General features: G+C 41.2%; 1 protein-coding gene across 2 annotated transcripts in view; it reads right to left on the bottom strand.

Moving 5' to 3' along the window:
* The window catches only part of hsd17b3 (hydroxysteroid (17-beta) dehydrogenase 3), an 83,635-nt gene that overhangs the window by 55,781 nt on the left and 13,523 nt on the right, over positions 1-14,331 (bottom strand). For both annotated transcript variants that reach the window (XM_043713512.2, XM_043713519.2), the window contains exons 2-3: positions 7,294-7,340; positions 4,741-4,816 (exon numbers count right to left, since the gene is read on the bottom strand). In XM_043713512.2, the coding sequence (XP_043569447.1) occupies positions 4,741-4,816; positions 7,294-7,340 (123 nt within the window). The remainder of the gene's footprint in view (positions 1-4,740; positions 4,817-7,293; positions 7,341-14,331) is intronic.

Here is a 14,331-nt window from a genome sequence, read left to right as displayed (position 1 = left end):
CAATCTTGGTGTCATCTGCAAATTTGTTTCCCACTCCCCCCATATTTTCATCTATATAATTTATGTATATAACAAACAATGAGGGTCACAGTACTGCTGTATGCTATGATAATATTAGAGCTTCTATCTACCAAAATTCTTTCTTCATGTTGGCCGATTTATTTTCGCATTATATCCACCTTATTTCAGTCACTCCAATACTTTGCTTCTCTCACATAAAATATAAAATACAACTCTATATCAACTTAAAACATCCATTGATATTATTGTGTGCCTTGTAACTTTGAATCTGACATGAGTGTCTGAATTCATATGCATGTTATCATTAAGACCACATGTTTCCACTTTAGTATGATGATAGCTGCCAATGGATTTTGCATGCGGGAAATTTGAATTTCATGCAATTGCCACTCTACAACTATTCTACCTGTTGTTTCTTTTCATTCCCAGTACTGATCTCGCCATTAAACTAAAACAGTACTGTATTAATCCATCCAATTTTTTTACATCCAGATTAGTGAACAGTCGATTTAGATGATATTTCACACTGGCAACTCACTGACCAGCTTTTAAAGACCCTAATCAGGCTGACTAGACTCCTACTGGCATGTGTTACTTTTGGCACATCTGCACAATACATGCAACAGAGAAACAAAAACATCCCTTATACAGAAGCATTAAAGTGGAACAGAGAAACAAATTTTAGATGTTCCTATTATAGGCAAAAAAAAGGTTTACAAAGCCTAAATAAAAAGAACATTACAATTTCTTCCTGTACTGTATGATCCCACCTCTAACTAAATTGCACGGCAGATTAGAAAGGTCATTAAAACAAGGCAACACAGACACTAGCTTGTACTTGTAGAGGGATAGAATAAAAAGGTAGGATCATTCTGCAAAATATTTATAGAACTTTGATTTGACCAATTTAGAATTATGCATGTGATTTTGGTTTCTCTATTATGAAATAGGTGCAGAAGGATTAGATTAGATTACTTACATCATGGAAACAGGCCCTTCGGCCCAACAAGTCCACACCGGCCCGCCGAAGCACCCATACCCCTACATTTACAAGGACTAAAATGGATGCAGAGAAGATTTGTAAGAATTATTCCAGAAATGTGTGTCTATACATATTAAAAAAGGTGAAGCCACATTGGATTTGGTACTGGGTGCTGAACCAGGCTAGGTGTTAAATTTGGAGGTAGGTGAGCACGTTGGTGATAGTGACCACAATTTGGTTATGTTTACTTTAGTGATGGAAAGGGACAGGTGTATACTGCGGAGCAAGAGTTATAGCTGGGGGAAAGGTAATTATGATGCGATTAGGTAAGATTTAAAATGCATAGGATGGGGAAGGAAACAGCAGGGATGGGCACAACTGAAATGTGGAGCTTGTTCAAGGAACAGTTACTGTGTGTCCTTAATAAGTATGTACCTATCAGGCAGGGAGGAAGTGGTTGAGTGAGGGAACTGTGTTTTAATAAAGAAGTTGAATCATTGTCAAGAGGAAGAAGAAAGCTTATGTTAGGATGATTTGAAGATGCCGGGGTTGGACTGGGGTGTACAAAGGTAAAAATCACACAACACCAGGTTATAATCCTACAGGTTTAATTGGAAGCACACTAGCTTTCGGAGCAATGCTCCTTCATCAGGTGATCCACTATCACCTAATGAAGGAGCATCGCTTCGAAAGCTAGTGTGCTTCCAATTAAACCTGTTGGACCATAACCTGGTGTTGTGTGATTTTTTAACTATGTTAGGATGAGATGTGAAGGCTCAGCTAGGATGCTTGAAAGACACAAGTTAGCCAGGAAGGACCTAAGGAGAGAGTTAAGAAGAGCCAGGAGGGGACATGAGAAGTTTTTGGCAGGTAGGATCAGGAAAAACCTAAAGCTTTCTATAGGTATGTCAGGAATAAAAGAATGACTAGAGTAAGATTAGGGCCAGTCAAGGATAGTAGTGGGAAGCTATGTGTGAAGTTTGAAGAGGTAGAGATATTTTTTATCAGTGTTCACCCAGGAAAAAGACAATGCTGTTGAGGAGAATACTGAGATACAGGCTATTAGACATAGATGGAATTGAGATTCATAAGGAGGAAGTGTTAGCAATTTTGGAAAGTGTGAAAATAGATAAGTCCCTGGGCTGGATGGAATTTATCCTAGGGTTTTCTGGGACACTAGGGAGGAAATTGCAGAGCCTTTGGCTTTGATCTTTGTGTTGTCATTGTCTACAGGAATAGTTGAGGAGAAAGTGAGGTCTGCAGATGCTGGAGATCAGAGCTGGAAATGTGTTGCTGGAAAAGCGTAGCAGGTCAGGCAGCATCCAGGGAACAGGAGAATCGACGTTTCGGGCATAAGCCCTTCCTGAAGAAGGGCTTATGCCCGAAACGTCGATTCTCCTGTTCCCTGGATGCTGCCTGACCTGCTGCGCTTTTCCAGCAACACATTTCCAGCTCTACAGGAATAGTGCCAGAAGACTGGAGGATAGCAAATGTTGTATCCTTGTTCAAGAGGGGAGTAAAGAAAGTTTTGCAAAAGATTATAAAGGATAGGATTTATAATCACCTAGAGAAGAATAGGTTGATTAGGGATAGTCAACACCGTTTTGTGAAGGGTAGGTTGTGCCTCACAAACCTTATTCAGTTCTTTGAGAAGGTGACCAAATAGGTGGATGAGGGTAAAGTGGTTAATGTGGTATATATGGATTTCAGTAAAGCATTTGATAAGGTTTCCCATTGGAGGCTATTGCAGAAAATACAGAGGCATAGGATTGAGGGTGAGTTAACAGTTTGAATCAGAATTTGGCTAGCTGTAAGAAGACCAAGGGTGATGGTTGATGGGAAATGTTCATCCTGTAGTTCAGTTACTAGTGGGGTATCGCAAGGATCTGTTTTTGGCCATTACTGTTTGTCATTTTTATAAAAGGCCTAGATGAGGGCATTGAAGGATGGGTTAGTAAATTTGCGGATGACACTCAAGTCGGTGAAGTTGTGGACAGCGCAGAAGGATGTTGCAGGTTACAGAGGGACTTAGATAAGCTGCAGAGCTGGGCTGAGAGGTGGCAAATGGAGTTTAATGTGGAAAAGTGTGAGGAAACAAAGGAGTAACAGAAATACACTGAGCTAATGTTAAGATTCTTAGTAGTGTGAATGAGCAGAGACATCGGTGTCTATGTGCATAGATCCCTGAAAGTTGCCAACCAGTTTGATAGGGTTGTTAAGAAGGTGTACGGTGTGTTAGCTGTTATTAGTAGAGAAATTGAGTTTCGGAGCCATGAGGACATATTGCAACTCTGGTGCAGCCGCACTTGGAGTATTGCGTACAGTTCTAATCGCCACATTATTAGGAAGGATGTGGAAGCATTGGAAAGGGTGCAGCCGAGATTTACCAGGATGTTGCCTGGTATGGAGGGAAGGTCTTATAAGGAAAGGCTGAGGAATTTGAGGCTGTTTTCATTAGAGAGAAGGTGGTTCAGAGGCAACTTAATAGAGACATACAAGATAATCAGAGGATTAGAAAGGGTGGATAGTGAGAGCTTTTTTCCTTGGATGGTGATGGCTAGCAAGAGGGGACATAGCTTTAAATTAAGGGGTGATAGGGGGCTTTAATCAGAGAATAGTAGGGGCATGGAACGCACTGCCTGCAACAGTAGCAGACTCGCCAACTTAACGGACATTTAAATGGTCATTGGCTAAATGTATGGATGATAATACAATAGTGTAGGTTAGATGGGCTTCAGATTGGTTTCACAGGTGGGCGCAACATCAAGGGCCAAAGAGCCTGTCCTGCATAAGTTCTATGTTCTATGTAAAAACATAGAACTTATGCAGTAAGTTAGGTCTCTTTTCTCTTAAAAGAAGGGCTAGAGGGTGACCTATTTGAGGTCTTTAAATTTGTGACAGATATAGACAATGTCAGGTTCAAAGGGAATGTTCCCTCTTGTGGGGATTAAGAAATAGAGAGCCCATTAATATAATACAGTCTTGAAGAAATCCAGCAGGGAATTCATGCAAAACTTCTGCTTCCAAAGATTAGTAAAAATTTGAAACTCAGTACCAGAGGGAGTAATTGAAGAAAGCTGTATAAATACGATTAAGAAAAGGTAGACAAGCGTTTGAAGAAGAATGAATCGTAGAATCCCTACAATGTGGAAACAGGCCGTTTGGTCCAACAAGTCCACACCAATTCTCTTAAGTGCATCCCACCCAGACCCACCCTCCCACCATTTCCTTGTAACCCTGCATTTCCTGTGGCTAATCTGTCAAACCTACACATCCCTGGACACTTTGGGCAATTTAGCATAGCTAATCCATTTAACTTGCACATCTTTGGGCTGTGGGAGGAAACCAGAAAACCTGGAGGAAACCCATGCAGACACAGGGCGAATGTGCAAGTTCCACACAGACAGTTGCCCGAAGCTGGAGGTGAATCTGAGTACCTGGTGCTGTGAGGTAGCAGTGTTAACCAATGGAACAGAGATTTTTGATGCGAGATTTAGCTGAGGAAACATGGGAGGAGGGTCTAGCAGAGAATAAACACTGACAAGGACTGACTGGGTTGAATGGGCAGTTTCATTGCCATAAATCCTACGTAATCTGCTATTTTCACCTTTTTGATTTATCCAGAGTCTGTGGTAATCTTCCAAAGTCATGATGAAAATGTACTAAAGAAATTCCCAACTGTGATATGTAGCTACAAAAAGCAAACAATAATTAGTAATAGGAAATAACTATCTTACCAATTTCATTTGCAACTTTTATTAGCTTTTCCTTAGTTCTGCTAATAAGTACAATATTTAGACCACGCTTGGCAAACTGTAAAGAAACAGTGGATAGCATTAGCACTTTGAAAGACAATAAGTTTGAGTTTTGCCTGCCAAACTGTTCTATAAGCTTACAAACAAATGCATACCCTTCCAAGTCACTGCTGCTTGTGCTCGGTTCAGACGTAAATTAATTGAATTATTACAGGATGGGCCTAAGTGTAAATTTGTGCTGAGATGGGAATATTGCAAGCTGGTGAAACCTAAAGAGAAGGAACCAATAAAATTGGAGTGTCACAATAGTGAAACAAAATGAAAACATTTTTTGTGCCTGAAAAGTCACCTCTAGCATTTGAAGCTCTAGCCTAGGCCAAGTGCAAGCGACTGAGAACTGATAGACCAAAATGAAGCAGGAAGAAATTCTACACACAAATTGGCTCAGCATCAGCCCTCACACTTGATGACTGCTTTAATCCAATGATGATGCATAAGGAGCTCATGAACAACACTGCCATGACATTTCCAATAGGATAACATTGAATCTTGCCTGCAAGGAGATGTAGACAAGTTTCATCCATCAACAAATTGTGATAATGTTTCCATGCATCAGCATTCTGCTATATGTTACATGCAGTAATATTGCAGAGCCCTGAAACTGCTTTTGGTTTTGTTGACTGAGATTCTTCCAGAAATATGATCTGAAAAATCTTGGCAAAAGTGATCAGTCCCTTGATGGTGATTGTCAACTCCTTGATGCACTTATTCTTTCATGATGCAACATACAAGAACACATGCATTGGCGCAATCAGCATAGTGGTTAGTTAGGCTTAGTACTCTAGGAAAAGAAATTTCACTTCTATTCCAAATATTGGTGTTCACAGTAAGGTGCCAAGTACCCACTACATCTTACCATAGGGATTTACAAAATACAAAACAAATCAATTTAAATTAGGCAGAGGGAAAAAAATAGAAGTCAGCATTGTATTCACTTCATGATATGTTCAAGTAGGTATGATCTCAAAACCAGAGTTCAAGTTTTCAGTATCGGTGTTTTAGTTTTGACACAAATACAGAACGTGCATGTAGAGGTTGCTGAGCAAGAATGATAAATTTAAAATATGACACCACCGGCCTAAAATAATCTTGTGTGCCTATCTTCAAGGCATTTAGTCTATTACTAATCTATCTAGTCTCTTTCTCATGATACTTTCCAAACTCAAAAACAAGACCAGTCTTTCAACCATAAGGTGAGGTGAGAGTGGTTTCCCTTAATAACAAGGCCACATTTGACTGAGGATAGCATCAAGGAGCCCTAGCAAAATTGGAGTCAATGGGAAGCATTGAACTACTCAAGTCATTAAAGTTATTCCTAGAAAGAAGGACAATGGTTATTGGATGTCAACCACCTCAGCTCCAGGACACCTCTGCGGGAGTTCCTCAGGATAGAATCCTAGGCCCAACCATCTTCAGCTGCTTTATCAATGACCTTCCCTTCACCATAAGATCAGAAGTGGGAATGATCGCACAATGTTCAATTTCATAGGCGATACCTCAGATACTGAAACAATTCATGCCCAAATTCAGCAAGACCTGTATAACATTTCAGGTTTGGGCTGATAAGTGGCAAGTAACATTTGGGCCAGAGAAGTGCCAGGCAATGGTCATCTTCAACGAGAGAGAATCTATCATTCCTTGAAATACAATGACACTACCAACCCTGAATTCTTCCACTAGTGACACACCAAGAGTTACCACTGGTGAGAAACTGAACTGCAACCAAGCCATATAAATACTGTGTCGATAAGAGCAATTTAGAGCATAGGAATTTTGCAGCAATAACTCACCTCTTGTCTCCCTAACAACTTCACACCATCTACAAGGCATAAGACAGAAGTGTGATAGAATATCACACTTAGCTGAAACAGCACTCAAGAAGTTTGACCCTATTCAGTCCCCCGACTAGCATCCTATTCACCACCTTAAATATTCATTCTCTTCACCATCAATTCAGAGACGCAGAGCATGTACCAACTACTAGATGCTGCAGTAACTCAACAAGGCACTTTCAATACTATCTACTAAACACATGACCACTGCCATCTAGAAGGCAACAGCAGCAGATGCATGAGAGCATCACCATTCATAAGGCCGCCTGCAAGCCACAAACCATCATACTAACTTGGAAATATATCATCATTCTTTCAGTATCACTGGGTCAAACTTCTGTAACCCCCTCCCTAATATTCCTGGGAAAGCAGAAATTCAAAAAGACAGCTCATCATGACCTTCCCCAGGGTAATTAGGACAGACAATAATGGCTGGCCTAGCCAGTGAAGCTTACATCCCATTCTTGATTTCAAGAAAAGTATCAGAGAAAGAATTTTATTGAGGGCACATACCAAGGATTGAAACATTTCAATACATGTCTATAATTTTGATGCAAATAAAATTAGAAAACAACAAATTTCCAAAATAAGCAACTAAGGCTTGTAATTTATCCAATAAGAAAAGATAATGGCAACAACTCACCTCATCTGCATATGCTTTTCCAATGCCATCTGTTCCACCGGTGATGACTAAAAACAAATGTAATTCTGTGATAATTTACTGTAAAGTGAATTTAAACTCAATTTTTCTAAAAGATTGAAATTTAAATTCATGCATCTCCAATGCCAGAAGAAACATATTGTAAGCATACTTTGGAAACTCAAATATACCTTTGTTCAGGGCTTTTATAGGCACTAAAATTATCACGAGTTGATGGATTTTGCAAAAAATCCTTTATCCTTTACATGTAAGAAATGTTGAATTTTATAACTTTATATGAAATCTGGATGATTATCTACTGTCATCAGTAACTATCTTTTCTGCAGGTAAGAAACAGTGCTGCTTGTATGAAACTGGTTTCCATAGCTGCTTGTGTGACACAGCAGCTTACAGTAAATGCACATAGCCGAGACAGAAACACTTTTAATTTCACTGGAATGGGTTAGTACCATGAAGACCTTGGAATATGATGGCTGTGCTAAAATGTGCTCCTGCGAAGGGGATATCATGAGTTAGGTCGTTAGAGTAATGTCTTAGTGTTAAAGCCAGATAAAACCAGAAGTGGTTATCATTGAAACTCCTCACCTGAGAGTCATGATTAGGATATCCTTTCTGGAACGCTGAGGATCAAATGTAATCAAATGAAGAAACTATCTTCAGGTCCAGTTTAAAAGTTGAACACACGTGTGAATATTATATAAGTAGTGTTCTGAGTACCGTATTAGAAGTGGTCTTTTGAGAATTGCACCAGCAGTGTAGTGGATACAGTACTTACAAAACCTGTTTTACTTCTTTTCAATTTATAAAATTGCGTTTAGAGATTAGTGACATTATATTTGTACTCATGAACGGCATTTGCAATGGAGACAAAAAAATTTATAGTGTCAGTCATCCCAAAATTTAGTTGAGGAAATATCTTTCCAGCATGCTTCGGGTGTCAAACAGGTTGTTAGGTTTAGGACAATTGAGGGATGGCAGGGTGAAATAATGAGTTTGTCACTACATATGGGAAAACTATCATGCATTTTTAGTTTTTGCTGCTAGGAACAACTAGTCAACTAGTCATTCCTGAAGAAGGGCCTGTGCCCGAAACGTCGAATCTCCTGTTCCCTGGATGCTGCCTGACCTGCTGTGCTGTTCCAGCAATAAAGTTTCAACAACTAGTCAATGCAAAACAGGAGAAGAGCTAGGGATCAGAACAGGTTCCAGAAGGAACATAGAAACACAGACGATAGAAAGCCATTCAGCCCTTTGAATCTGCTTCACCATTCAATGTAACTCAGTTCCCTGTTCCTGCTTTCTCCTCAATACCCTTTGATCCCTTTAGTCCTAACAACGATATATAACTCCTTCTTGAAAACATTCAATATTTTGACTACTTTATGTGGCAGAGAATTCCACAGATGCACTAGTCTCTAGGTGAAGAAATTTCTCCTCAGCTCAGCCGGTGTTTGGAGTGAGTGCACAATCCTCAACACTAACAGGATACAAACAAGCAGCTAAATGAACCACCAAAATTGGTTGAGAGAGGGACAAGACTGGCTCCTTTGGTTGAGAGAGGGACAGGACTGGTTGCTCAATGTTTCAGCATTTTGTTGCTTTAGACGAAGTAGGAAGATAAAAGAAGTGGAGGAGTTGCATTTCTAATCAGGATGCATGTCACATCTGCACTCAGGGAGGACATACTGAAGGGGTCATCCACTGTGGCAATATAGATAGAGCTCAAAAATAAGATAGGTGCAATCACAAGGATAGGATTATACTATAGGCCCCCCAGAATCAACTGAGACATTGAGAAACAAATATGTAGGCAGATTATAGAAAAATGCAATAACAACAAGGTTATCATTGTGGATGATTTTAAATTCGCCAGTATTGACTGGGACTCCCTTAATTCAAGAGACTTAGGTGGGGCAGAAATTATTAAGTGCTTCCAAGATGGTTTCTTGAAACAAAATGTGGATAGTCCAACTAGAGGAGAGACCATACTGCACCTTGTAATGACTAATGAGCCTGGCCAGATGACTGACCTTTCAGTAGGAGAGCTTTTTTGAAATAGTGATCACAACACTTTAAAAGTTAAGATAGCTATGAATAAGGATAAGTACTTACGGAAGGTATTAAACTGGGGGAAGGCAAACTATGTCAGTTTTAGGCAGGAGCTAGGGAAAGTTCATTGTGAGAAGCTGTTATCAGGCAAGTCCATATCTGATGTGTGGGAGTTGTTTGAAGACCTGCTGATCAGACTTCAGGACCTGCATGTTCCAGTAATGAGGAAGGAGAAGGATGGTAAGGTAAGGGGTTGTGAATTTAGTTAAAAGGAAAAAAGAAGCATATGTAAGGTTTAGGAAGCTAAAATCAGACAGGGCCTATGGGGAATATACAGAAAGCAGTAAAGAACTCAAGCAGGAAATTAGGAGAGCAAGAAAGGGCCTTGAAATGACCTTGGCAATTAGATAATTCCAAGGCATTTTATACATGCATTAAAAATAAGAGAATAACTTGGAAAAAGGGAGGACCACTCAAGGATAAAGGAGGGAATTGTGCTTGGAGGCAGAGGATATGGACAAGATCCTAAATGAGCAATTAATATCAGTATTCACCCAGGAGAAGGATATGGAGGATAGTGAGACTTGTGTGGAGCATACTAATATGCTCGGGCAATTTGAGATCAAGCAAGAAGTGGTGTTGGATCTCTTGCAGAGCATTAAGGTGGATAAGTCTGCAGGCCCTGATGCTATCTACCCCAAGGTTTTGGAAGAGGCAAGAGAGGAGATTTCTGGGGTGTTAACCAAGATGTTTGTAGCCTCGCTAGCTGCTGGAGAGGTCCTGGAGCACTGGTGAGTAGCTAATGTTTTCCTCTGTTCGAGAAAGAAATAGGGATGATCTAGGAAACTAGACTGGTGAGTCTCACATCAGCGGAGGGAAAGATAGTGGAGAGAATTCTTAGGGATGGGATTTAAATGCATTTGGAAAAGCATGTCCTAATTAGGGACAGTCAACATGGCTTTGTGTCTTACTAACTTGATTGAATTTTTCGAAGGTGATCGATGAGGGTAGAGCAGTGGATGTTATCTACATGGACTTTAGTAAGGCTTTCCACGAGGTCTCGCATTATAGGCTCATCCAGAAAATTAAGATGCATGGAACTTGGCTGTGTGGATTCAGAATTGGCTTTCCCATAGAAGATAGAGATGGAAGATTGGTTTTCTACCTGAAGGTCCCTGACTAAGAAGTTCTGTAGGGATCCGTACTGATATCTCTACTGTTTATGATAATTATAAATGATGAAATTTACTGTGGAAAAGGATATGGAAGATATAGACTGTAGGGAAATAGATGGTGACATCTTGCAAAATGTCCAGATTACAGAGGAGGAAGTGCTGGATGTCTTGAGGTGGATAAACGTTAAAGGTGGAGAAATCCCCAGAACCTGATCAGGTGCACCCGAGAACTCTGTGGGAAGCTAGAGAAGTGATTGCTGGGCCTCTTGCTGAGATATTTGTTTCATCGATAGTCACAGGTGAGGTGCCAGAAGACTGGAGGTTGGCAAACGTGGTGCCACTGTTTAAGAAGGGCGGTAAAGACACGCCAGAGAACTATAAACCGGTGAGCCTGACCTCGATGGTGGGCAAGTTGTTGCAGGGAATCCTGAGTGACAGGATGTACATGTATTTGGAAAGGCAAGAACTGATTCAGAATAGTCAACATGGCTTTGTGTGTGGGAAATCATATCTCACAAACTTGATTGAGTTTTTTAGACCATAAGACCATAAGACATAGGAGCGGAAGTAAGGCCATTCGGCCCATCGAGTCCACTCCGCCATTCAATCATGGCTGATGGGCATTTCAACTCCACTTACCCGCATTCTCCCCGTAGCCCTTAATTCCTTGTGACATCAAGAATTTATCAATTTCTGCCTTGAAGACATTTGGTGTCCCAGCCTCCACTGCACTCTGCAGCAATGAATTCCACAGGCCCACCACTCTCTGGCTGAAGAAATGTCTCCGCATTTCTGTTCTGAATTTACCCCCTCTAATTCTAAGGCTGTGTCCACGGGTCCTAGTCTCCTCGCCTAACGGAAACAATTTCCTAGCATCCACCCTCTCCAAGCCATGTATTATCTTGTAAGTTTCTATTAGATCTCCCTTAATCTTCTAAACTCCAAGGAATACAATCCCAGGATCCTCAGCCGTTCCTCATATGTTAGACCTACCATTCCAGGGATCATCCATGTGAATCTCTGCTGGACACGCTCCAGTGCCAGTATGTCCTTCCTGAGGTGTGGGGACCAAAACTGGACACTGTACTCCAAATGGGGCCTAACCAGAGCTTTATAAAGTCTCCATAGCACAACGGTGCTTTTATATTCCAACCCTCTTGAGATAATTGACAACATTGCATTCGCTTTCTTAATCACGGACTCAACCTGCATGTTTGCCTTTAGAGAATCCTCAACTAGCACTCCCAGATCCCTTTGTACTTTAGCTTTACAAATTTTCTCACCGTTTAGAAAGTAGTCCATGCTTGTATTCTTTTTTCCAAAGTGCAATACCTCACATTTGCTCACATTGAATTCCATCAGCCATTTCCTGGACCACTCTTCCAAACTATCTAGATCCTTCTGCAGCCTCCCCACTTCCTCAGTACTACCTGCCTGTCCACCTAACTTTGTATCATCGGCAAACTTCACTAGAATGCCCCCAGTCCCCCAGTTTTTGAAGAAGTTGCAAAGAAGATTGATGAGGGCAGAGCAGTAGATGTGATCTATATGGACTTCAGTAAAGCGTTCGACATGGTTCCCCATGGGAGACTGATTAGCAAGGTTAGATCTCATGGAATACAGGGAGAACTAGCCATTTGGATTACAGAACTGGCTCAAAGGTAGTGGACAGAGGGTGGTGGTGGAGGGTTGTTTTTCAGACTGGAGGCCTGTAACCAGTGGAGTGCCACAAGGATCGGTGCCGAGTCCTCTACTTTTTGTCATTTACATAAATTATTTGGATGTGAGCATAAGAGGTATAGTTAGTAAGTTTGCAGATGACACCAAAATTGGAGGTGTAGTGGACAGCGAAGAGGGTTACCTCAGATTACAACAGGATCTGGACCAGATGGGCCAATGGGCTGAGAAGTGGCAGATGGAGTTTAATTCAGATAAATACGATGTTTTAGCAGCACTTATACACTTAATGGTAAGGTCCTAGGGAGTGTTGCTGAACAAAGAGACCTTGGAGTGCAGGTTCATAGCTCCTTGAAATTGGAGTCGCAGGTATGCTTTCCTTTATTGGTCAGAGTATTGAATACAGGAGTTGGGAGGTCATGTTGCAGCTGTACAGGACATTGATTAAGCCACTGTTGGAATACTGCGTGCAATTCTGGTCTCCTTCCTATCGGAAAGATATTGTGAAACTTGAAAGGGTTCAGAAAAGATTTACAAGGATGTTGCCAGGGTTGGAGCTACAGGGAGAGGCTGAACAGGCTGGGGCTGTTTTCCCTGGAGCGTTGGAGGCTGAGGGGTGACCTTATAGAGGTTTACAAAATTATGAGGGGCATGGATAGGATTAATATACAATGTCTTTTCCCTGGGGTGGGGGAGTCCAGAACTAGAGGGCGTAGGTTTAGGGTGAGAGGGGAAAGATATAAAAGAGACCTAAGGACAACTTTTTCACACAGAGGGTGGTACGTGTATGGAATGAGCTGCCAGAGAATGTGGTGGAGGCTGGTACAATTGCAACATTTAAGAGGCATTTGGATAGGTATATGAATAGGAAGGGTTTGGAAGGATATGGGCCGGGTGCTGGCTGGTGGGACTTGATTGGGTTGGGATATCTGGTCGGCATGGACGGGTTGGACCGAAGGGTCTGTATCCATGCTGTACATCTCTATGACTCTATGACTTGGATGAAAATGAAGATAGGTGGGTTAGTAAGTTTGCAGATGATACAAAGATGGTTGGGGTTGTGGACAGAGTAGTAGATTGTCAAAGGATGTAGTGGGATATACATCAGTTGCAGATATGGGCAGAGAAATGGCAGATGGACTTTAATCTGAGTAAGTGTAAGGTGCTGCATTTTGGGAGATCAATTGTTAAAGAAAACCATACAATTAATGGCAGGATTATGTACAGAGGGATCTTGGGATTTAAGTCCATAGCTCCCTGAAGGTGGCCATGCAAATAGTTAGGGTGGGAAAGAAGACATATGGCATGTTTGCCTTTATTTGTCAGGGAATTGAGTATAAGTGTCAGGATATCTTGTTGCAGATTTATAAGACTTTGGTTAGGCCACATTTAGAGTATTGCATTCAGTTCTGATTGCAATATTACAGAAAGGATGTGGAGGCTTTGGAGAGGGTGCAGAAGAGGTTTACCAGGATTCTGCCCGGGTTAGAGGGTATAAGTTATAAGGAGAAACTAGAAGACTTTGGGTTGTTTTCTCTGGAGCGGTGGAGGCTGAGGGGAGATTTGAAAGAAGTTTATAAAATTATGAGATGTATAGCTGGGATAGATGTTCAGAGTATTTTTCCCAGAGTTGAAATGTCTAACACTAAGGGACATTCATTTAGGGTGAGAGGGTAAAAGTTAAAAGGAGACACAAGGAGCAAGGTTTTTTTACACAGAGTGGTACAAGTCTGGAATGCTCTGTCAGGGGTGGTGGTGGAGGCAGATACGATAGGGGTATTTAAGAGATGTCTGGATAATCACATAAATATGCAAGGAATGGAAGGATATGAACTAATGGCAGACAGAAGAGATTAGTTTAATTTGGCGTCATGTTTGGCACAACATGTGGCCGAAGGGCCCACTCCTGTGCGGTACAGTTCACTGTTCTCACCAGACAGTAACAAATAAAAACACCTGCAGGCAATGAAATAGATCTATATGCAGTCAGAGGGAGTATTGCATTGTCAGAGATGCAGTCTTTCAGAAAACCCACTGCAGTTTCAACTGGATAGACAAGAATACAATCAATGAGTATAGGCTGATCCATTTGGATGGTAATGGAAAAGTGTTGGTGTAG

Source organism: Chiloscyllium plagiosum, unplaced genomic scaffold, assembly GCF_037043375.1.
Source record: "Chiloscyllium plagiosum isolate Xiang-an unplaced genomic scaffold, Cpla_swu_hap1 HiC_scaffold_2, whole genome shotgun sequence".
NCBI classification, from domain to species: domain Eukaryota; kingdom Metazoa; phylum Chordata; class Chondrichthyes; order Orectolobiformes; family Hemiscylliidae; genus Chiloscyllium; species Chiloscyllium plagiosum.
The sequence above is the reverse complement of the archived record's forward strand: the minus strand, read 5'-3'. Positions and strand labels throughout refer to the sequence as shown.